This window comes from Platalea leucorodia (assembly GCF_965183815.1).
Source record: "Platalea leucorodia genome assembly, chromosome: 3".
Lineage (NCBI taxonomy): Eukaryota > Metazoa > Chordata > Aves > Pelecaniformes > Threskiornithidae > Platalea > Platalea leucorodia.
The window spans coordinates 46,067,046-46,089,330 of NC_138825.1; the positions used below are offsets into that span (position 1 = coordinate 46,067,046).

Sequence of the window (22,285 nt, forward strand, 5' to 3'; positions counted from 1 at the left end):
ACGAGTCAAACTAGGCAAATGGAGAAGGGTCAGTGTATTATTTGAGAAATGTGGCTATAGATTTGTCTTCAATTTTCTGCAAAGACTAACAAATTGGTCTGCTACCTCTTGCTGTGACTAATACTGTTAGTTCTATCTAATTGGCATTTGTTTGCGAGGAGTAATATTTGGCTTAGTTTCAAATATTTTAGGACTTCCACATTGATTATTGGAATGGAAGAACTGATTGACTCATGAGTTGATAGGCCTTTATTTCTTTCATGTGGAGTTTTATTAGTAAGCATAGAGAGAGCCCCATTTTCATTTAATCAGTGGAGGAATTGTTTTGACTGGAACACCAAGTCTAGTCCTTATTATTATTAAAAGGTATTTTTGAAGTGTCTTAGCAAGAAAAAACTAATTCCAGTTAACACATTACTCCTTTTATGAAACGCAGTTTTCAGGAAGATGTGGCAAAATAATATAGCATTCCCATTTCATCTACAAGATGAGCTCTTGCATTCATAAAGTACTTTGATCAACAACAGTTATTTCAGTTATTCTCTTGATACAGGTGTTATTACTCTTTTTTCTCCATACATGTTCCATTTGTTCAAATTATTTTGTGGCTTTGATATGCATCTTTGAGGTTTGTACATAGTAATCTGTGTTTAAAATCAAAGGTTAATTGAACACTTGCAAGTAGCTTTAGTCAGCTTCTAAAGTATTTAATTATTATTATTTTTTAAAAGCAAAGGCTAAATATTGCTATTATATTTCCTCTAAAAATAATAGCTGAAAAGTGAAACAGTTGTTTTTAAAAATAATTCTAGTTTAAAAAAAATGTATGATACAGTACCACAGGGCTACTATACATTCTGTTTTCCATAGTAATGTCTCAGTTTAGTTTATCTGTACTAAAAATGTGTAATTTGTGATCTTTAAGATCTTATTTGTGTTTACTCATTTTCTCACTAGGCTTAACAGTTTTCGTAATTGAAGGAGGGTTGCTGACAGTGTTCTCTGAGGGGCTTTGTTCCATGGAATTCTCTCTAGGCTATTGTTTGAAGTAGATCATTTGCAGACTTTAAGGACAAATTGAGGTACATATTTGTTTTGCCTTGGTTTTGACAGGAGATGGATGGATGGATTAGTACCTAAGTGCAATGCATGGTATTAACTGTTGAGCGCAGGTACACACCCTTCTTATCAAAGGAAAAGAAACAACATTTAAATACTCATAAAGGATAGTGGACATTTTAAAAAGTTCCATAGCTTCCTTACTCTCCTGGAAAGAAGGATAGAGGAAAGTAACGTAATTGATGCTAGTAATGTTGTGCAGTATCTCATCTGACTGTCTTGGGTACCACAAAGATCTATCCTGGTAGAATAGAAAGGACTGATGAATGATACTTTAGGAAGATATTAATAAGAAGGAAAAAAGTATTGAGATAAAGGAAGCAGCAGTAGAGGAACAATAGTGACACCAAAGAGGACAGAGCATTCAGTGAGGAAACTAGTAGTAAAACTGCAGAATGAAATAGAACCTGAAGTGGATGTTTCTAGATAAGAAAGCTAAAACAAAGAGATGTGCTTTTAAAGTCAGCTGAACTTAAATGTTCTGTTGGAAAGCTGGACTTTTGTCAGGGTAGTAGACCTGGGAAAGGACAAGGAAAAGGATATTTATAAAAGAGGAAGAAATGGGCTTAGGGGAAGACAATGATGTAGGCTGCTTCTTTTGATTTCAAGATGTTATAGGAGGCTGAACTTGCCAGGACGAGAGAGATCACTTCTTGATAACAGATGATTTTGAACAAGGGGTTGGATTAATTCTGAGTTTTCCTGGATGGTTTTGGGAATCAGTGAGCAGAAACCAATTGATTTGGGTGGAAAACAGAAAGAAGATAGTGTGGATGTGTGGGAGCTTTTGGCTGCTAATTAGCAAAGCTGCTAGCTTTTGCCGTCTCCCTAATTGCCTGCAAATTAAATAAATGGTTGATGACAACCATTACCATCCTAACTTTGCCTGGCATCTTAATTTACCTTATTGGCCTGTTTGCATTCTCAATAGCTATGCCTCAATAACTGTAATCTGTGAATGCTCTCATTCCATACCAAAGGGTGTTATGGTCCCAACACATGTAGACTAGCTGGTTTGTGCTCCTTGAAAGGAGGATGATATAAGTATGGATTGAGAAGGAAAATGTTGTGTGAATTGGGTATGAGTTGGTGAATACATGGTTCCTAGTATATGGAAATAGAGAAAAGGGGAAGTGAAGAAGCACAGAGCATCCTCAACATACAAGATAAAAATGGGAGACTGAAAGACTCCTGCATTAGAAGGAAAATACTGGAATAAATACAGATGGGAGCTACATCATGAGAGGCAAAGAATTCCTGGTGTATGCAGCAAACATGGCATGCTGATGCACACCGTCACTTTTATGGAAAGTTAACAAATCCTTAGAATGGAAGGAAAACCGTATATATGCTATTTGTTTTATAAATATAAATTTGCATAATGGTATCTTCGTAGTGAAATGTGGACAACCTTGTTAATGATGTGATGAAAGGCTGCTATATGCTGAAACTGCAATTCATGAGACTTTGGCACTGTTTTTTTCCCTCAAGACTTGGCATTTTGGATAGAAAATGTGAGTGGATTCCCGAATAAGACTAATAAGAAAAATAAGACTGAAACTGTGCAACCTTCTTTTAAGCGGAATGACATGGTTCCTTAAAACATAGTTTTAGCGGGTGTCCCCCACACCACCATTCTCAGAGCAGTCTGCTACAATTTACTAATTTAAATTTGTGTCACTGCCAATGCAGACCTCATGTAATTAAGCCTTCTGAAGTGCAAGTAGCCTTTTAATTTTTCTAAATATGGCTTTAGATGATTACTTAACAAGTTTGCACCCCTCTGTTTTGGCCCAGATTGCTGCCTAGCTTTTTATTTTAACATAGCTCTCTAGCTAAGGAGGGGAGGGGCAGGGGGAAGTTTTGCTTCATGTAAAATCAACACTGTTGACCAGAAATTTAGTCTGCATTTTCAGAAAGCTATCCATCCTCTAGGAAGAAGAGGTGTTTTTCCTCCTAGATACCATAGTCTTAAAAATATTCTAGAGTCTATAAAATCTCTGCTTAGTTCAATTTAAGCCTATAAAACAGTGCTTAGAGTAGTTAAAGAATAAGATGAGAGGGTATTTGTGATTATATTTAAAGATGGTACTATAATTTACATATACTTTTTTTGCAAAGTCATTGTTAACATGGACTTACAGACTAATGAGAGTATGGATGCATTTGTACACAAAAATGTTTTTGCTTACTTTATGCATATGCTGTAGCATGAGTGTCTGTATTGAGGAATGCAGCCTTGAACATGCACAAAAATTTGCTCCCATACAGTTCAGCTGGAAGAAATTCAAACAACTGAACTATACACTTGCATAGAAACATAAGTATTTATTAAAATTCTGGATATCTTTGGGTTTTTTGTTTTGTTTTGCTTTTTAAAGTGAAAAATAATTTATCACAATTGATGGTTAGTAAGTTTCACACTATTTTGATTTTATTGCCTTTTGCATTACAAAAGACTACTGGTCATACTTTATTCAAGCCAGTACAAATTCATATTAAGTTATTGTATGGATATTTTAGTGCATCTTTAATTGCCTTGTTTTTTTGGGTTTTGTTTGTTTTGTTTTGTTTTTTATTCTCAGGTACATTTATTTGTTGAAAAATGCAGAAAAGCTAGCTGAACAGATTCTGTAGAAAATCCTTTAAAATCACTCACATTATGAATTGCTCTAGATAAGGATGCTTTTCTTAAAGGGTCATACATAATGTTGACGCGAATAGCTAAGACCTTTTGTAAGCAGTTTATAATTTGTTGACAAATATGCAGTCAGAGTTTGGTTTAGGGGAAGACATTTCTCTAGGTCATAAAGAAAATAGGATTTATTTGATAATGTCCTGAATTTTGGGGAAAAATAATCTGTGGATTTTACTGATAAAGTAGGTGAGTATACATTGGGAAGGAGAAGGAATGCCATTTACTTTGGTTATATGTCAAATGTGTAATTTCTCTTATAATCTAATACAAGCTTTCTAAGAGTCAGAAACTTAGCAAATGTGGTTGTTCCTTTCTAAATTCGGATTTTGAAATAAATCTGTAGCTTCTGTAATGCAAATATGCTGCAAAAAAGAGGGAGATATACACTGACACCAAGTAAAAACACAGTTCCAGAAATGTGCAGTCTGTGTGAATGATATACAGTTTGTTGGCTGACCAGAAACTTTGCGCTAAATCAGGGCCAATAATGAAATTCAGAGGCAGTTTTTTTTACAATGCCTACACCACATTACTATGCCTGTGTGTGAACACTTTGGATCGGTTAATTATACCCTCCTATTTGAACGTTTTCATTTACATAAGGAGCAGAACTTGATAAATCAAATATAAAATTCAGTGTCTGAATTATTGGATGGGGTGTTATGTAATCAGAATTTTAAAAGCAAAAGTTAAAACAAAATTGGCCCTATAAAAGCACCATTCCAGATGAATGTGAATTTATAATTAACATTCTCCATGCTTACCAACAGTGGACGACAGTTATATTTTTCATACTTCCTAACAGTGTTATTTCTTATTAGGGTGTTTAGAGCTATATAAAGGTAAATTACTGATTATTAAATCACTGAGTATTTCAGTAAGTCATCTTAAAGCAAGACTTCTTTTTCTAAAATTTTTGCCTTTTGGCCCTTTGTCATAAAGCAGTAAAGACAGGAAGATAATCACACGCTTTTGATAGCTTGTGGCTATCATCTCATGTGTCACCCCATACAAGATTTTTTTTCAGAATCCAAAGAAAGAGATAAGACAGAGTAGCATGGGTGGAGGAGCAAAGAAGTAAGATTCCTGAATTACTAAAAACTTCTTTTTAGGGTTGTAGCTTTTAAAAGGCTAGTTTACTCCATTGTCATCAGGCTAAGAATCAAGAAAGGCCTATAGACATTTATTTAATGTCTTTCTAACAGGACGGAATACAACATTGAATCTGCATTCATTAACCCCAGTTATGATGATGACTTTGTCTGGAAAATGCATATATATGATGAAGTCTTCTTTTCAATTTAGGAAAATGAAGTCTTGCTGATCTGGCTTACAATTTTTGAAAGATGTGTTTCCACACTATAATTTTGAAGACAATTATTTTCTTCCTGTTGCAAATGAAAATATATGGCATATTTTCTCCGCAGGACAACTCCAGAGAGTTCTTTGACGTGTGCTTTAACTTAACAAACTAAAGGCAAACCTGTAGAGCAATGATTAAGCTATCTCTTTTTTGTTGTTTTTTTTGTTTTGGGTTGGGTTTTTTTGAGGGGGGAGCGAACGGAAGTGCTCCATAAAGTTTACATAAAACTTCAACCAAAATTATTTTCTGTTACGACCCTTCTAAGTGTCACTGATAACAAGTTTTTTAGTTTGAGAGCAATCTGATTCTAGAAAAGATATCAAATGATCACTGAACAGATGGCAATGACTTTTTATTGCTGTCAAGTTGTGCTGAATTTGAGTGGACTGCTGAAAAATGAAGAATACCATTCCGCTAGCAACACACTCACTCTGGCTGCTGTTCTTCTGTTTATGTCTAGAATTATGTGAAAAGGTTTTATTCATCAAAAAAGAACTGTGACTCTACAAAGCTGTAGAACAACTGGCCTATAGGTTGGCTGTCTCAGAGAGGCGCTTCTTTGCCCAAGCTGTGTTGTTCAGTGCCAGGTGGTCCAGGCTCAATTGCATGTGCTTGGAAATGTCACGTGGACACAAGTTACCAAGTTATTTGGTAACGACCAAGATATTTAATGTATTTTGTTAATATTACGAAATATGCTTTCCAAATTTACGTTGTCAAATTAAGTACAAAATTGTTTTTTATGTAGTAGGATTGTATGAATTAATTGTATTATGGTCACCGTAGATTTCAACATATTTTCTTTCTATATGGAATTTCTGCTCTTTTGATTCAGAGAGAAGCAATAGAAAAAAGTCAAGTCTCTGTTCTCAAAAAATAACTTCTTGAAAAGATTTTGATGCGCAGTGATGTGAAATAATACTTCAGAGTTCCAAAGCGATGCAAAAGTATGTGGGAAGTTACATGCTGACATCTGAAACTGCAGAACCCCAGTCAGTTTGAAAGATTCAGAAAACTGGCTGGTAATATTAGGTTATGGTACCTCACAGTTCATGTCAGTTAATAAAGAACCAAGGTCAAACTAAAAGTTTCCATAAAAAACAACAAAGATAAAGGCTAATGTTCCCTTTTTCTTTAAAACTTATTTTACTTTAATCAACCACTTCCTTCATTATTACTAAAAATGATTCAGAACTATGACATCAGAGACATTCTACTGCCAAATGACGTGGCATGAAACTTGTTTTCTGTTTTACTTTCTTGAAAACATAAGAAACAGAAGCAAAGCTAGGATTTCTAGTTTTTCCACAAAATGTGCCTCTGTACTCTCTTGTTAGTGAATATTTTAGATGTCTTCCACACTAGAATGTTCTGAGTTTTTGAACACTTCATCTGTTGTCATAGGCAGTGTTCAATGTTTCTTTATTAATTAGTGGGAGAGCATGTTCTTTTAGTTTTTTTTATTGTTGTGATGTTTTATGATGGGTGAGATTATTCAAATTCTCCTTTGCTTTAACAGTGAAGTGGGCTTAAGCTCTTTTTTTTTTTCCCCTAGAAATAACTTGAACCTCTAAAACTGCATTTATCCACTTTGTACTTCCCTCTTTGCCCAGAGGTTGCAAAGTGTTAGAAAAAGTGGTGTTAGCTGCAGCAGCTCCAGAGCGTGTGAGTGAGTGTCTACAGTTGCATTTAGTAATTACAGGCTATTTTCATCTATCCTGGAGGAACGCAGCTGGTCAGGATGGCAACAAGGCAGGGCTTTTAGCAGAAGCCACACTCTGAAAAATTTTGAGAAACCCTGTGTTCATTATTGTAAATACTCACTTGGTAAGAACTAGGTAATCACGGTATGAAGCTGTAGAACAACTGGCCTGTAGGCTGGCTGTCTCAAAGGTGCTTTTTCAGCCTCGCTGTATTATTCAGTGCCAGGTGGTCGGGGCTTACTTGCATGGGTTTGGAAATGTCAGGTGAATGCAATAGGTCTAGCAGAAGAAGGGAAGGGAATCAACACATTGCTTTTGTACATTTTGTTTGGAAACTGTAGAATGTTTGAGGAATCACTGGATGATGCTGCATATATGCAGCGAGGCTGTATAGTGCATTTGTGATTTGCCTACTCACATGACAGGGTAGGAGCTGGAGGATGACCCTCTGCTGTCACAGGCCTACAGTTGTAAGGCCTGTCTATAGGACTTCTCTAGACCATCACCAAAATAGTGTTTTTCTGGAATAATATTTTTTTCCTAAAATAAGCTGTAATAATTAACTTTGTGTGCGCCTTTCTAATAGGTACAGAAATTACAGTCCTGTGGTAGACCAACTTGAGTATCATCAGGTAGCTTTATTACAGGAAAACTCAAAAAGAACACGAACATATCTCTGATGCTTCTTATATTGGGGCAAAATCTAAACAAAATCTATATCTAGCAAGGTTTCTCAAGTCTAATTCTAATCATTGCCGTTTCCTGTCAAATACCTGCATACGACAGGGAATGGGATAAAATAGTATGTGTAATAAAATAGTATAACTTTGCAGACACAGAGCATTAATGTCATACGCAGATGTTCTGTGCTATGCAAAGTTTTATACAGTTGATGGACCTTTGAAAGTTTATTTATAAAATCTATTCTTGTACATATGCCTTCAATGCAAAAATCTGATTATTTTGAGCCAGCAAGGTCTGTTGCAAGTAAGTATATGGAGGCCTGTAGTATGCCATATCCATTTCTCATGAAGATAAGTAGAATGAGTTCAACCTTTTCTCAGTTATCACTTACAGTCCTTACCATTTATACCTTTGAAGCCACTCTGGTATCTCTTTCTTTCAGGCACTAACAGTCTTATTGATGGTAATTTGTCAAAACAGAAGATTTTTGGAACGGAACAAGAAGTTTATTTCTCAGACTTAAGCTGTTGTGTCCCCATGATTAAAGTCCATGCACCCTCTTTTGTTATCTCTTTTACTGATGGATGTACTGGGTGTGTCTTTTGCTTTAAGTAGGCTCTTTCTACTTCAAAAAATTAGATGCCCTTAAAAGTTATATGCAGTAAGTCTTGAGAGAGTATTTCTGGTGGAAGTAGCATTAATATTGTTCTTGTGATGAGTGTTTTGCTGTTTAGAGGAATTTGATGATCTCTGGAGATGATGTCCCATGTCTGGGTTTGTGAGCCAGTACCATGGAATCCAAGTACCTGCTTAGGACAATGCAAATAGTCTGACCTCTCCAAAGTGAACACGGCAGGCTTAATATCTGCTCCTGCCTGGAGCAGCATTTTACTATGAAACACAGTTATAATAGAAACATATAAAAGAACTTTCTTGTTCTGGCTAAAAATGGCTTTGTACATCTCAAAAGCTCTTTTGAGTCCTGTGTCAGAATCTGAAACCTGCTTCATGGAATAGGCAGCCTCAGCTGTTTAATAGATTTATTGTTTTGTCTTTTTACTGAGTGGATGAAAAAGCTTTATTTTGGGCCTTACTGTAGTAGACCTCTAAAAAGTGGAATTGCCTCATGAATTTTTGTGGCATAGTGGCTCTGAAAAGTCAAGGCTTGCAGTCTATTTCTCTCCTTACTGAACAGTTTATCCTCTTCCATTACTTGACTTCTTATTCAGCTTCAGTACAGCCTCTGAACCTGCTGCCAAATTTGTACCTGCAAATGTGAAATAACAGTCAAAATGTTAGCACATTTCTCCTTTCTTATCAACCTTTCATTAAAAACCATTTCTTCAGGTACCTCAGGAGGCTCCAACTCCAATATTCTTATTTTTTTTCAGAATAATTGAAAATAATTGTATGCAGTATGTGAAAATAGCGTTACACGCATATCCCAAAACAGATGTGAGACACTTTCTCTAGAAAAAACAGTGCTAACACAGTCAGAAATTTATCTAAACATATTTTCTATTAGAAATCACCTTTTGTTCCTGAAGTTTTAAATTTCTGTAGATTGACTTAGATATGTATAGATAATGATGTTATTTAACTACTTTAATTTTTCTGTATCATCATTCCATCTGTTGCAATTTTTTATATATTATGAGGGCAAAAATTCCTGCACTGTTACTTTTTTCTTTTATGAAACTGGACAGGACATTTCTTAATATTGTGTGGGGTTTGGGGTTTTTTTTTCTGGTTTTCTCTATGCCTGCTCTTGGGCAGAGTGCTTTTCTATTGAATTTCAGTAACCATTTTGTGCACTTAGCTAGAATTATAACAAAAAAGATAATTTCTGATGTGACTAATTCTGGCAGAAGGTAGACTATGTTCTTTTCATTGTTTTAAAATAATGGAATATACTTCCATTATTTCTTCTAAATTGCTGAGTTGCTCTTTGTTTCTGCCAGTATTTTACAAGAACGATATTAAAAACTTTTAGCATTCTTAGTATTCGTTAATGTGTTTTAACAACTTGAAGGTAAAAGGTTTTGAAACGAAACACGTGTAGTATGTTCCTTTGTCAATATATAATATGAATATTCTCCTTCCTGTGTAATCTTCTGCTATTCATCTTACAGATGCTGAATTTCTCTTTTCAGCGTTATCCCAATGCATACAATTGGCTGTCAAAAGCTCATTTTCGTGCGACAGGTTATTCAGCAACTACTGACTTTCCTTTTGGATTATGCAAATGGTTGCTTAGAGTTGTGTTTGAATAATGTGAATGTGGTGCAGAAGTCCTGTCTTTATCTTTCTAAGCTTTGCCTCTGAAAGTGGCTTGGTACACTTGTTGTTTACCAACTGGATTATCATAGTATTTAGCATCCTGTACAGTGGGGTCATCATAGGAGGATCCCATTGGGACAGGACAAAGACATAGTCCCTGCTGTGGGGATTGTAAAATTTAAATTAGAATACATGTGTTCAATCAGGAAGGGGCAATTCAAAAACCAGTGGATGTATGACAATTTCTGAGCCTGTAGACAGTACTGTTTTTACTGAGGGTTCCAAGGTTGCTAAACTTGCTTGAGAAGACCACTGAAAATTACTTGTTTTGTTGTTTTGATTGCAACTTGCTTCAATACAATATTTCAGTATTGTAACTGAAAGTTATTCTGGAAGAGTAAAGATGATTCATTCGCGCTTTGTCTAATCTGAACTCTCTTACTGAATAGGTTCTACTAGCTGAGGAAAAGTATATGTCATGCAAACAGCCGTTAACTCCCTACTTTGTAAGCTCTTGAACTGCACTGTAAAGTATTATACAAAAATTACCCACGTTTATCTGCTGACTGGTATTTCTTTGTATGAATCTTGTTTATGACACACCTATATCATTATGTGTTAAAGACTCTTCATTCTCAAAGATGAAACTGGAATGAAAATTCTATATTAATTATCAGTGTTTTAAGGACAAATATATTTACAAGGAAATTGTAATTACTATGAAATGTTGCAGGCACAGAGATAAGTACATCTAAATACTTTAAGGTAGGGAAATGTCTTAGAGTCATTCAGTCTGCCATACTTCTTTCTGTCCTGAAGAGATAATGTGCATGCATGTAAATTATGTTCTGGATGTCATTTTAGTTTCCCTGTATAAAACAGATTATTTAATGCTCAGTAAGTAGTGTTCTTTTTTTGTTATCCTGCCTTTTGACACCTAGATTCATGAATGGAAAGAATGAAAGGAAACAAAGACACTTTGTTCTGTTTATTTAAAATTTTCACTGATACAAGAACTTGACTGACGGGTATATAGCTTCTATTTGTGATTAGTAAAGAATCAGACTGCCAAAAAATGGTATTGGTTAATAATAATCTATGAGGAGTTTGGTGGCTTTTTTTTTTTTTTTTTTAATCCTCTCTCATGGGATAATAAGTGATCAGTGCTTGCAGACGTTTTTTCAACCCTTCTCTTGAAAAATTCCTTGGTCTAAGAATTTCATGTTAAGATCTTTCCTTTTTACCTCATTAATTTTATTATGTTGTAGGCTTCAATGTATTTTGTTAGGTTCCAGAATTTCAGTTAAAAATGGCTGAACTGAATTAGAAGAGTAAAAATGAAAGATCCTCAGTTTGTGTCAGTGGTAGTTTTGCTATTGATTTCTACATAATTGTGATTTCACTCTGCTGCTTTACATGGTTCAACCTGAACAAGGCACAACTTCAATTCCAGTTTCGTAGGTAAACTCTGCATAGGCTGCATAATTGAACTGTTTATAATAGAGCTGTAAGAATAGGAGGATATCCAGTTTGTTCTGGAAATCGAATTAGCCTTAATGCATCTCAGTGTCAAAACTTGTGCTAATGGAACAATAGAATACTGGTATTAATACTCTAAGAAAATACGGTGCTAAAACAGTCACAAAATTATCTAAACATATTTTTCAGTAACAGAAGGTGATTTCTAACAGAAATTTCAAAATCAGTGACAGTAATACTAGAGTCAGTAATAGCTTTATGTAAAACATGGGTATTCACTGAGAGAGAACCTAGGTTGCTTGATGAAGAACTTCAACAGTGTTTTTTAATGAAACAGCATGAATTAAGATATAATGTGTAAGACCAAATATTCAGGGAAAGTAATAGAAGATATACTAAAGAGAAGCTGCTGGAACTTCATGATAGGTATTCTTTGGTATAATGAGTTACACCAAAGAAAGTATATATTTGGTAACTGCCTTTTTAGTTCTTTTTAATAAATGGCTGTAGTATATTAAAAACAAAAACAAAAAACAAATTAAGAGTAGTGAGTTTCGTAGTTGGAAGGTGTGATTTTTATCAAATGATTTTCTCTGGAAAAGCCAAGATGACAGGGTGAGGGATCTTGACCATAACACAAACTCAAGTCTAACATTTTTGAGGGGTCTGTGTTTTACTGTTAAATCTTATACAATTATTCCTGTAGATGCTGGTGAGATTTTTTCCTCAATCTGTGACTGAAGGAGAGCAGGTATGATTGGAGGTCTTTCTTTCTTAAAAATAAAACACCTTTCATTGAACAATACCAAACAGCCATGGAATTCAAAGTTCTGTTCTAAAGATCCATTGCTCCAAAATTACATGTTGCATCTCTGTCTCAATATTTACATGTAGCTGCCATTTTCTTTGCTGGAGAAGGGAACTGTATTTGAAGAACAGAGTATAACTTCTTTTTTTTTTTTTACCCTGAATCTTGCACCAGTCCCAAACTGGTGCAATTCCACTGTTTTGATAAGAAACGTGATGGTCTTACAGCAGCATTGAGAATCATGTAGGCTGTTGTCACTCTTAGTTGTAGCTTCTTCCCGCCAACCCCCAAATCAGCTAAGCTGTGGTATGATTGTTGGTGAATTCTTCTGTAGATACATTTCTGTAACTATGTCATTTCAACAAAGGGTTCTTTTCAGTTTCAACTCGTTGTATTTCTCTGGCAGGCAAAGACTGTAAATATGAAGAAATACAGCACAACTAAGGAAGTGTGCAACAAATACTCACTACGCAGCAGCTCATATGTATTTCCATTAGTCAAATGAGGAGCTTCCCACCCTTCTTCTGCCTCTTGTCTATATCTGCATATTAATCAAGTATCTGAAATATGCATATGAGAAGTAACCATTTATACTGTAATAGTTATAGCTGTAATTGTAAATTTGATGTATAATAATTTGAACCATTTTTTTCATGAGCTGTGCTCATAATTTGTTCATTGTATTATTTCCAATCCATTTTCCACAGCTGCAATCTGAATACGTGGCTCAATTATAGTTACTGTTATCCTTTAATATCCACTGTGCCTCATGAAAAACTTTGAAAGAAATATTCTATTTAAAGACAATTATGCTTAAATATCATGGTTTTCTAAAGACATTTGCATGAAAACAAATGCATGAAGAACTCATTTTCCTCTTCCATACTCCTGTCTGCAGTAATAATTCTCCCATGTGACATCATAATCGACTGTCATATGATATATCACATCACAGTTCAGTGTGACCAGAATTTTCTGGCTTGGGCACAAAAATACGTAGCATGGCATGAAAACCAGGCATAGCCATCATTTTGCTTCTGAAAATTGGGTAGTTCTGATTTAGGAATTATTAAGAACTAAGTGCTGTTAATAGACACACTGAAAATACATCAGTCTAAAAACATTTGTTAATGTAGTCTGTTTTTTTTAAAAATAAGCAAACAGAAACAAGTTTGAACTTGTATGAAAAAACTTCTTTGTGTGATCTTCTTCTTTTTAAAAAATTAGTTACTTTTTTCCTAGTGGCAACCATAGTTTTAGGAAATGATACCTTGTGACAGATTTGTTCAGTGGGTTATCTGGTCCAGAACTTGTGATAATACAGGCAGTTTATGAACCATGTTCATTTTGCACTGTTCTTTTTCGTTGCACTTACAAGTATGGACCTGAAGGCAGAATTTTCTTGCAGACTTTGGATTCCCATAAAGTAGCCGTTGTGTAACTGCTGCTCTTGCTATACTGCAAAATACAGAACACTGCTACGCTACTATGTGTTTCTTTGAAGAGTGGAAACTACCCAGACCCTGAGCACACAGAAGATGCTGTGTAGAATCAGTTGAATGCAAATTAAATGCCTGATCTTCAGCTTTTGGCATATGATTCCTGCCTATACTCCTATTTTATCAAATTGCACTTCACATTTTTTAAGATTAGTAGAGCTTGAGAGTCATGGTTTATAGAATTGTCATCTTGATAAATACTAGAGATTAATGCTTTCATCCAAATTATGCATTCTTTTTAGGATGATAACATTACATAATAATAGGGGCAGATTTCCAAAGTCTTGATCAACAAAATGATCACAGAAAGGCTTCTTAAATAATTCATTTCCATCTATCAAGGCTGACATGAGGCAGCGTTACCAAACAGCCTCCTTTTGACAGGATAGTCCAATAGTACAGTTCTTATTCATTGCTCTGCTACTGGCACAGGAACATTTGTGGGCATGTATCCAGGTCCCCAGGAAACTTGGAATCATTCCATGTTAAAGAACTGTAACTGGGCCTAACAAACCAGCTGCTGTATTGAGCTCAGAAGGAAGTCTTTGTAGCTCTGTGGAAGGAACTTAAGTTATTTGCATAACATCCAGCAGCCTTAGTGGGAAGGATTGGCTCCAGCTTTTCTTTTCTGACCATATCTGTCAGTGATTCCAGTCTTAAATGGTACAAGGAGACAAAAAGAGAGAGAAGTGAAGAACTTGACCAAAAGGACTGTACAGGTCTGAAGAGAAGGGTGCTCATGATCATATTGACAGCATTCTTTGTGGAAGTAATAGTTTATTGAATTCAGCTAACAAAATGGTTTATAATAAATAGTATCAACAACTATAGGGGAATGTTTGTGAGTGGCTAAATTCTTACTATGGACAGAGAAAAAAACTTTAAAGAACAAAGAGTACAGGAGAATAAAGTGCTGTTCATCAGCATAGGTCAACTGTCAACCAAAACATGCTGTTGTACTGAGTTACAGGAATTTACAGGAATGGTCAGTACCAAAACACACACATTTATATTAAAAATAGGCAGATCTTGTCAATTAGGCCACCTTCAGATTTAGGAAAAAAAAAATTACTAGTATACCTGAAATATACTGCATCACATCTTCAAATATTAGTATTTTCAATAAAATGTCAATCTGCAGTTCCAAAACAGGCATTTATTTGGTCTTCTGTCACACCAGTTTTACACTGTAAAGAAAAATAATTCTCTCTTTAAATACTACCTTTTGCAATGTACCTTTGTTTTAAAATACTCAGGCCATTCTTGTATCAAGTATTTAAACTACCACTACCAAAAAAAAAAAAAAGTCTTGCTTTCCTGTGGTCTTCAGGCTCTCTCCTGCCTTCCACAAATACAGCCGTTTGTGAGGCCAAACAGTAAATCGCATTGTGGATTTGGATTGAAAATAAATGGGGTGGTAGTGTGCATTTGTTTGTTTAAAAAATCCTACAGGCAGCTTTTGGAATATTGTTTCTCTGAGCACATCAGTTGCTTAAACAATCTTCTGGACTCCTGTAAGAAAACAAAACCTTTGGTTTAATTGACACCGTTGTCCATCAAACAGGAGTTCTGAGGACCTCGTATGTAGCAAAAGTAAGCTGCAATGCTATATTTTTATCCCACTACCGTAAGTCTAACTTGTGTTTATTAACTCATTTCAGTAGAAGAGTCCTAAAGTTTGCTGTATCAAACACAACTTTGTGTTGATTTCTGACAAGCAGAAAAAATAATCTGTCAAGTTTTAATGTATATTATTCCTTTGCCCCCCTGCCTTTTTTTTTTTTTTTTTTTTTTTTTTTTTTTTTTCTCCTTGAGAATTTTTATGGCATTAAATGTAGGGGAAAAAAACACTTATCTTCTGAGCTCTTCTTACCACCTCATATCTTCAATGAAATAAGGGGAGAATTCATATTCCAGGCTAATTTGACCTGACCTTTTTTTAAACTCTGGTAAATGCTTATTGTGCTTATTTGCAACATCTTAAAACATCATTATGTTGGCATAATACATGTTCCATGTACAAGGAACAAAAACTGAAAAGGAAGTATATAACATACCATCTTGTCTCTTATTTTAGTCTAGCTTCACAGCATGAGTCATGGTCATTCCTAAGGCTATTAAAGCCACCGAAGAATATTTTTATATCCTAACAATTCCGATTTTGTAAGCAAATTAACACTTATCAATAGGGCTACTATCTTTTCTTATTTGTGAAGGCAGCTGACATGTTCTTTAGCACAGTAACTGGGTTAACAGTCTAAGTTTCCAGCCAGAGGAATATAATGTAACAGAAACAACTCTAACTGTTTTACACAGCTAAGTAATAGTTTACACTCCAAATAAAGGAATGGAAGTAAATCCCCCTTTGGGGAGAGAGAGAGAAGAAAAAAAAAAAAAAAAGGCGAAATACATTTATTCACTGAACTAATCATAGTGGAGAGATTACTTACCTTTAAAATGTTCTTTTAAATGGGACAAAACACTTTTCATTGTCTAAGGTCCTATCTGTTTCATATATTTTGCTTACATTTTCTACCAATCTTGCCCCAGTAACTCCTGTGTGTATTAGACCTTTTTCAAGTTTGCTTGAAACTGGATCTTAGAGATGGCTGTGTTCTTTCATGTTACGTAAAAACCCCTAGTGATTAAACAGAGAACAGACATCTAAGTTGCTGTCAGCATTGAAGGAAACGCAGAGAGAATTGTAAGTGGCTATTCTGCTTGGCAGGACCTGGTCTGCTGTTCAGTGTGTGTGTACTGGTTAGCCCATGAGAGATATGCAGGTTCAAACCGCTTGTGTCCTGTGGGCATCATATGGGAAACTGGGATTATTGCATTTTTTGACTCTTAAGAGGGCAGAGGATAGAAAACCATAGAAGACAAGTCTCCAGTTTCATGGGGTGTTGTGTATATCCAAGCAACATTGGAAGCTTACCGTTATTGATTATAAACATTTTAATACACTTTCTCTTTTTTTTTTATGAACAGATAAAAGAAATTTGTCTGGATTAATATTGAACTGCATGCGTCTGAACTGAAGGAAATGTTTTAAGATTGCTCTCCTGACAGAAGTACAACAATGGTACACTGAGGTTTCTGCTTGCACTTCTGGGAAGACTGTAACTGTATTTTTATATTGCAGTTTATTGGCCCATAAAAGACAATGTAATAACAAAAATAACAGTAAATTTATGCAATAGTAGCGGTTCCCCTCCCACTGACTGGACATGAGTGATCAAAGGTCTTTGCAAGAAGATAAGCACAAAGTTAGCAGAACTTCCTCAAAGTTCAGGGAGTCTTCAAGAAGCATGCAATCTGACGATTATTTTGCTAGAAAACTTAAAGCTTTGAATGGTAGCATGGGTCCTCCTGTTTCTTCAAATGCATCCAGCAAAAATGAAAATAATCAAACAAATGGTACACCAGCTGTGCCTAAAATGGGTGTTCGAGCAAGGGTATCTGAATGGCCTCCTAAAAAGGATTGCTCTAAAGAGCTGAGTAAAGCTGCTTGGGAAAACAGACCTCCAACCAGTTATGAAAGTGTTGGCTCAGTACTTCCAAATGGACAAAATGACCAAAGTGATGGACAGCAAGAAGAGCTAGAATTGGAATTTACGGAGGGAAAATATTCGATTGGAGATCTTTTTGTTCATTCCCCTCAACGGGGACTTCATCCCATAAGGCAAAGAAGCAACAGTGATGTGACAATAAGTGATATTGATGCTGAAGATGTGTTAGACCAGAATGCTGTTAACCCAAATACTGGAGCAGCTCTTCATAGAGAATATGGCAGTACCTCTTCAATTGATAGACAAGGCTTGTCTGGAGAAAATTTTTTTGCAATGCTAAGAGGGTACCGAGTGGAAAATTTTGAACATAAAACCCTTGCTCCATTTGGATTTTCTGAGTTTTTCCACTGTGATCCTACAGTTTCTCCAAGTCTACACGCTGCTGCGCAGATTTCCAGGGGAGAATTTGTCAGGATTTCTGGCTTGGATTATATGGATAGTGCCCTACTTATTGGTCGAGACAGGGAGAAATCTTTCAAGAGGAGACTAAAATCAGAAGCAGTAGAAACATCTCTATTTAGAAAATTACGAACAGTTAAAAGTGAGCATGAAACTTTTAAGTTTTCAGCTGATCTGGATGATAGACTTGACAGAAATGTTCGTTCTTGGAACTGCCAGAAATGTTTTGCACATTATGATGTTCAGAGCGTTTTGTTTAACATAAATGAAGCAATGGCTACCAGAGTAAATGTAGGAAAACGAAAAAATATAACCACTGGGGCTTCAGCTGCGTCACAAACTCAGATGCCAGCAGGCCAAACGGGAAACTGTGAATCTCCTTTGGGAAGCAAAGAGGACCTCAATTCAAAAGAGAATTTAGATGCTGATGAGGGTGATGGGAAAAGCAATGATTTAGTATTGAGTTGCCCTTACTTCAGGAATGAAACTGGTGGGGAAGGAGATAGACGGATTGCACTTTCTAGGGCGAATTCAGCATCTTTTTCTTCAGGTGAAAGTTGTTCTTTCGAGTCCTCTCTAAGTTCCCATTGCACAAATGCTGGTGTTTCAGTACTGGAAGTACCAAGAGAAAACCAGTCCATTCACAGAGAGAAAGTGAAGCGTTACATCATAGAACACATTGATCTTGGAGCATATTATTACCGCAAGTTCTTCTATGGAAAAGGTAAATTTTTCTAATGCAACTGTTCTGAGATATTCATGCATTAGATTTAAGTTGCTTTGTAAAGATTCTTTTTTTTTTTCTTCCTTCTCTATAGAGAGACCTAAGTATTACAGGGGATCCTTTACTAAAATTAAGCCTGTTATTCTTGCTTTCCCAGAGGGATATTCAACAACCAGTGGGTTATGTATAAAGATGTGCAATACTTGTGTAAGTTGACTAAGTGTGGGGTCATTTAAATTAGTGCATAAACTAACTTCTCTGAACTTCAAACTTTCTCGGTGGGCAGGAGGAAAAGATGACATTTATATCCGGTAAATGCATTGGAAATACTGATACCCAGATTGGAAATAGTTATTTCCTAAAAGGTGCCTCCAGAAGAGAAGATTTTATTATTGAGGCTTCTGACTCCCTTCTTCTAGATTCTGCTGTCTTCAAGTGTCTCTTGGGGCCTTTCATACTGTATGCACATATACGTACTTCTTAAACAGAGAGCTTCTGATTATATTTAGTTTTTCAGCTTAAAGAAGGTTGGTTTATGCCTTTTTCCTAACCTTTTACCCTATTCTTTTGGGGTATGTTCAGTGCCAGGGTACTGTTTTCAGCAGAGTAATTATCTCGGCTTGAATTGTTATTCAGATAAACTATTTCCACTTCGTGATCTACTTTGGCTATCTGTATTCAGTACTGCATTGTGCAATGTGTGTGAAATCTCTGTTTTTGTGGGGAGAACTCCAAAATACCTGTCTCGGTCCTTTCAGTGTTACGAATTACAGCTCAGTCTTTTTGCTGTTATTAAAAGAAAAGAAAAAAAAAAATCTGCTTCTGTCCTTAAAACTGTTTGTTACTGCCTGAGTCTTCCTGAAACCATACATCCGCTGCTTTCTAACTATGTTTGAACAGCAGGAAATAAGTACTGTTCTGTACTGTACTCCTTCCTCCTGTGACCCTTTACAAGGGACGTGAAAGAGGATCCAGTCCAGTGCTTGTATTCACAATACGTAGACACCTACAACGTATTGGCTGTAAAACCACTGTATATAAAAGGCAAGGAAGAAAAGAATCTGGATCTGTCATGGAAGAGGAGAAAAAAGACCCAGAGCTAAGCAAGGAAGGGGCAGTAAATTCAGAGGTTCAAAATGGCTTTTAAGCTAGGCAGGCTGTAAAGGATCAAAAAGTGCTGAGGGAGTCAGAGTGGAAGAGAATGAAGGAAAACTTGTAACAGAAGGGTGGCATATTTTTTGAGGGGCAGAGAAAAGAAAGGATTTGCATAGACAGAAATGAGAGGAAGATTGTCAATGGACAAAGGTGCTGGCAGGACGGGGGGGGGGGGGGGGGGGGAAAGATGGACAACATTAAGCCAAATGAAAGAGGACTTATTTGTGAAATGCTTTTATCATGGATGAGTTACAGGTTCTGAAGGGCTGAACATTTTTTGTGAAGAAAAATCTTGTCAGAGAGATTAAAAAAAGAAAATACGAACAGTATTGAAAAACGCTTTAAATAATATACTATAAACAAGCCTAATGACTTTTCTGGAAAGTTGATGCGAATGTAATTAGTTTTAATTAACTTCTGATATTATGTATATATGATCTCTTGATTAAAAGTAAAGTATGTTTATAGTGTTAAAAAGTTAAGAAATAGTATCTGAGAGTTTTATCCCACATTGTATAATACTAGCAAACTTGAGTTGTTATTGTCCTTGTTACTAATTGTTCTGTAGGTAGAGTTCTTCAAAAGTAAATACGATGTGATGCATTTGATATCCAGTGATAAATCATTACCCTCTTACCTTTACGATGATATATAAGCCATGCCCTGTTCCACATTATCTTTCTATAGAGCTGTAACAGAAGCTGTGTGAGAGAAATCTGTATTGGATGGCTCTTATGAGACAGATAGCAAGTCAGGGCAAACATGTTGATGGAACCGAAAACTTAATTTTCGATACCTGTTATCTCGAGGGATCAAGCATGTAAGGAATCTCCAGATTATTTCCAGCTGAACACAATTCTCACCTAAGCAAAGTTTATTGTGGGTAGAAGAAATAAAACAAGCATTTTGCCTTGGCCACCAAAATGTCTTGTTGCTGTGCTGATATCCCATGTAAGAAAAAGTGACATTTATATGCATACTGAGTCTTACTTGATGCTCTTCCATGACAGTGACCTCTCCTAGCTGATTGTTCATTGAATCATAGATTTAATAGCAGAGTAGAATTTAGCAAAATAATTGTGGAAGGATGAAATAAAAATTTAGCAAACAATAGTCACTTGTATATAGAGACACATGTAATGCCACCGATTTTCTTTGCCTTTAACAAGATATCTATGAAAAAGAAATAACTTTCTGAATATTTGATTTAGTTCACAGTTTTATAATTGGCACTTGTCAGCATACAAGTTTTATTTCTGTTTTAAGATGCATGGAAGAAACACCCTGGCATGTGTAGCACTAATTATTCCATTCCCTTTCAAGAAATGAGAGATTTGGAATTCAATGTCTTCTGAAATGAGCTGTAGTTTTATACTGCATATTTATAAGCTTTCTAACTATTGTTAAAATCAAATCCAACACGACTGATGTAAAATATGTTAATGTTTATGGAAAATATCTTCTCAGTTTTCAGTTAAGGTTTGTAAAAGCTAGAATATTTTATTTTATCTCATGGTTTTGATTTATTAATGGTGTCCTCTAGTGAACTGTATTTTTGTGGGATAAAAGGGGATGAGAAGGGAAAAAAGCTATGTTGATTTTTAAAAAGGACAATTGAAATATGCTTTTATTATTGTTGATTTGTCCTTTTCACCTTGTGCAGTTATCCTCATAATACCTTGAGACTTGACTATTACTACCATGCTTTTTATCTGAGGGATTCTTGCAACCATTTCTTAATATATCATTGTATCTATCTGCTGATATGAAACTGAAAAAATGTCCTAGAAGAAGTATACAGGCTTAGTAAGCTTTTGGTATTGACTCAGTTTTGTATAAGTAAGACTTTTGTATTAGAAGAAAAGTTGACAATTATTCCTTAAAATGAAAAAGTAAAAAATGAGGAATATTTTACCATGTCTCTTTAAACAGCTAGAAAATAGCACTTATTTTCTTCTCTTATCTCCAGTCAATACTTTTAAATCAACATAAATACATCTAAATGAGCTTAATGAGTTTGTACGTTATGAGATCTAAAAAAAAAAAAGGCGCCTTGAATTAAAAATGTTTTCCCCAATTCCCAGAATATCAGTAGCCATGCTATTCTTTCATTTACATCAGCTTCTTTAACTCCCATTCTTGAAACTGTTGTATCTGTTTTATTTTTAATGTACATAAATAACATCTTTGGTTTTGTGTCTTTCATATTGTGCAAGAAATAAGAAGATATCTGCCAAGCTTGCATTTTTCTGCTCAGAAATACTGCAGCCAAGAAATCTAGTAACTGTGTAATAGATTTACATCAAAATGGAAGGCTATAGAAACCCTAACTGAGAACTTTACCTTTTGTCAAAGCCTGAATATACAGCTGTGGGGAGTTTTTATGTTGTTGAAGGTGTTTGGCCTCTGAATCTCTCTCTGATCTGTAAAATCCTGTTCCATTTGATAAATTTGCCCATTAAGGCTCAAAGTTTTAATTTAATACTGGGAAATCCATGAGGTATAATTTATCCATGTAGGTACAGTGCTCAGGCTGGGGAAGGAATGTAGTTGGTGAGCATGAGCAAATAATGTCTGTGCCCCTTTGATCCCAGGTGCTCCAAAAAAAGGGTGTTAGTTGTAATGTGCTGCTACTCATTTTCTCTCTACTGGGAGATGGACTGTAACCACCAAGATACTTTATGGATAGATTTTTGAAAGTCTACTGGAAGCTCAATTTAAACTTGATTTGACAAATAAGACTGTCATTTATGTAGAGGTAACTTTATTTTTTTTGTATCCATTTGGAGAGTATGGTTGACTTCT

At 35.5% G+C, this 22,285-nt stretch overlaps 1 protein-coding gene across 2 annotated transcripts in view; it reads left to right on the forward strand.

Annotated features, from left to right (window-relative positions):
* The first annotated feature begins 16,827 nt into the window (after positions 1-16,827).
* The window catches only part of SIPA1L2 (signal induced proliferation associated 1 like 2), an 86,881-nt gene continuing 81,423 nt past the window's right edge, over positions 16,828-22,285 (forward strand). For both annotated transcript variants that reach the window (XM_082305791.1, XM_082305792.1), the window contains exon 1: positions 16,828-18,325. In XM_082305791.1, the coding sequence (XP_082161917.1) occupies positions 16,861-18,325 (1,465 nt within the window). In that variant the 5' untranslated portion in view covers positions 16,828-16,860. The remainder of the gene's footprint in view (positions 18,326-22,285) is intronic.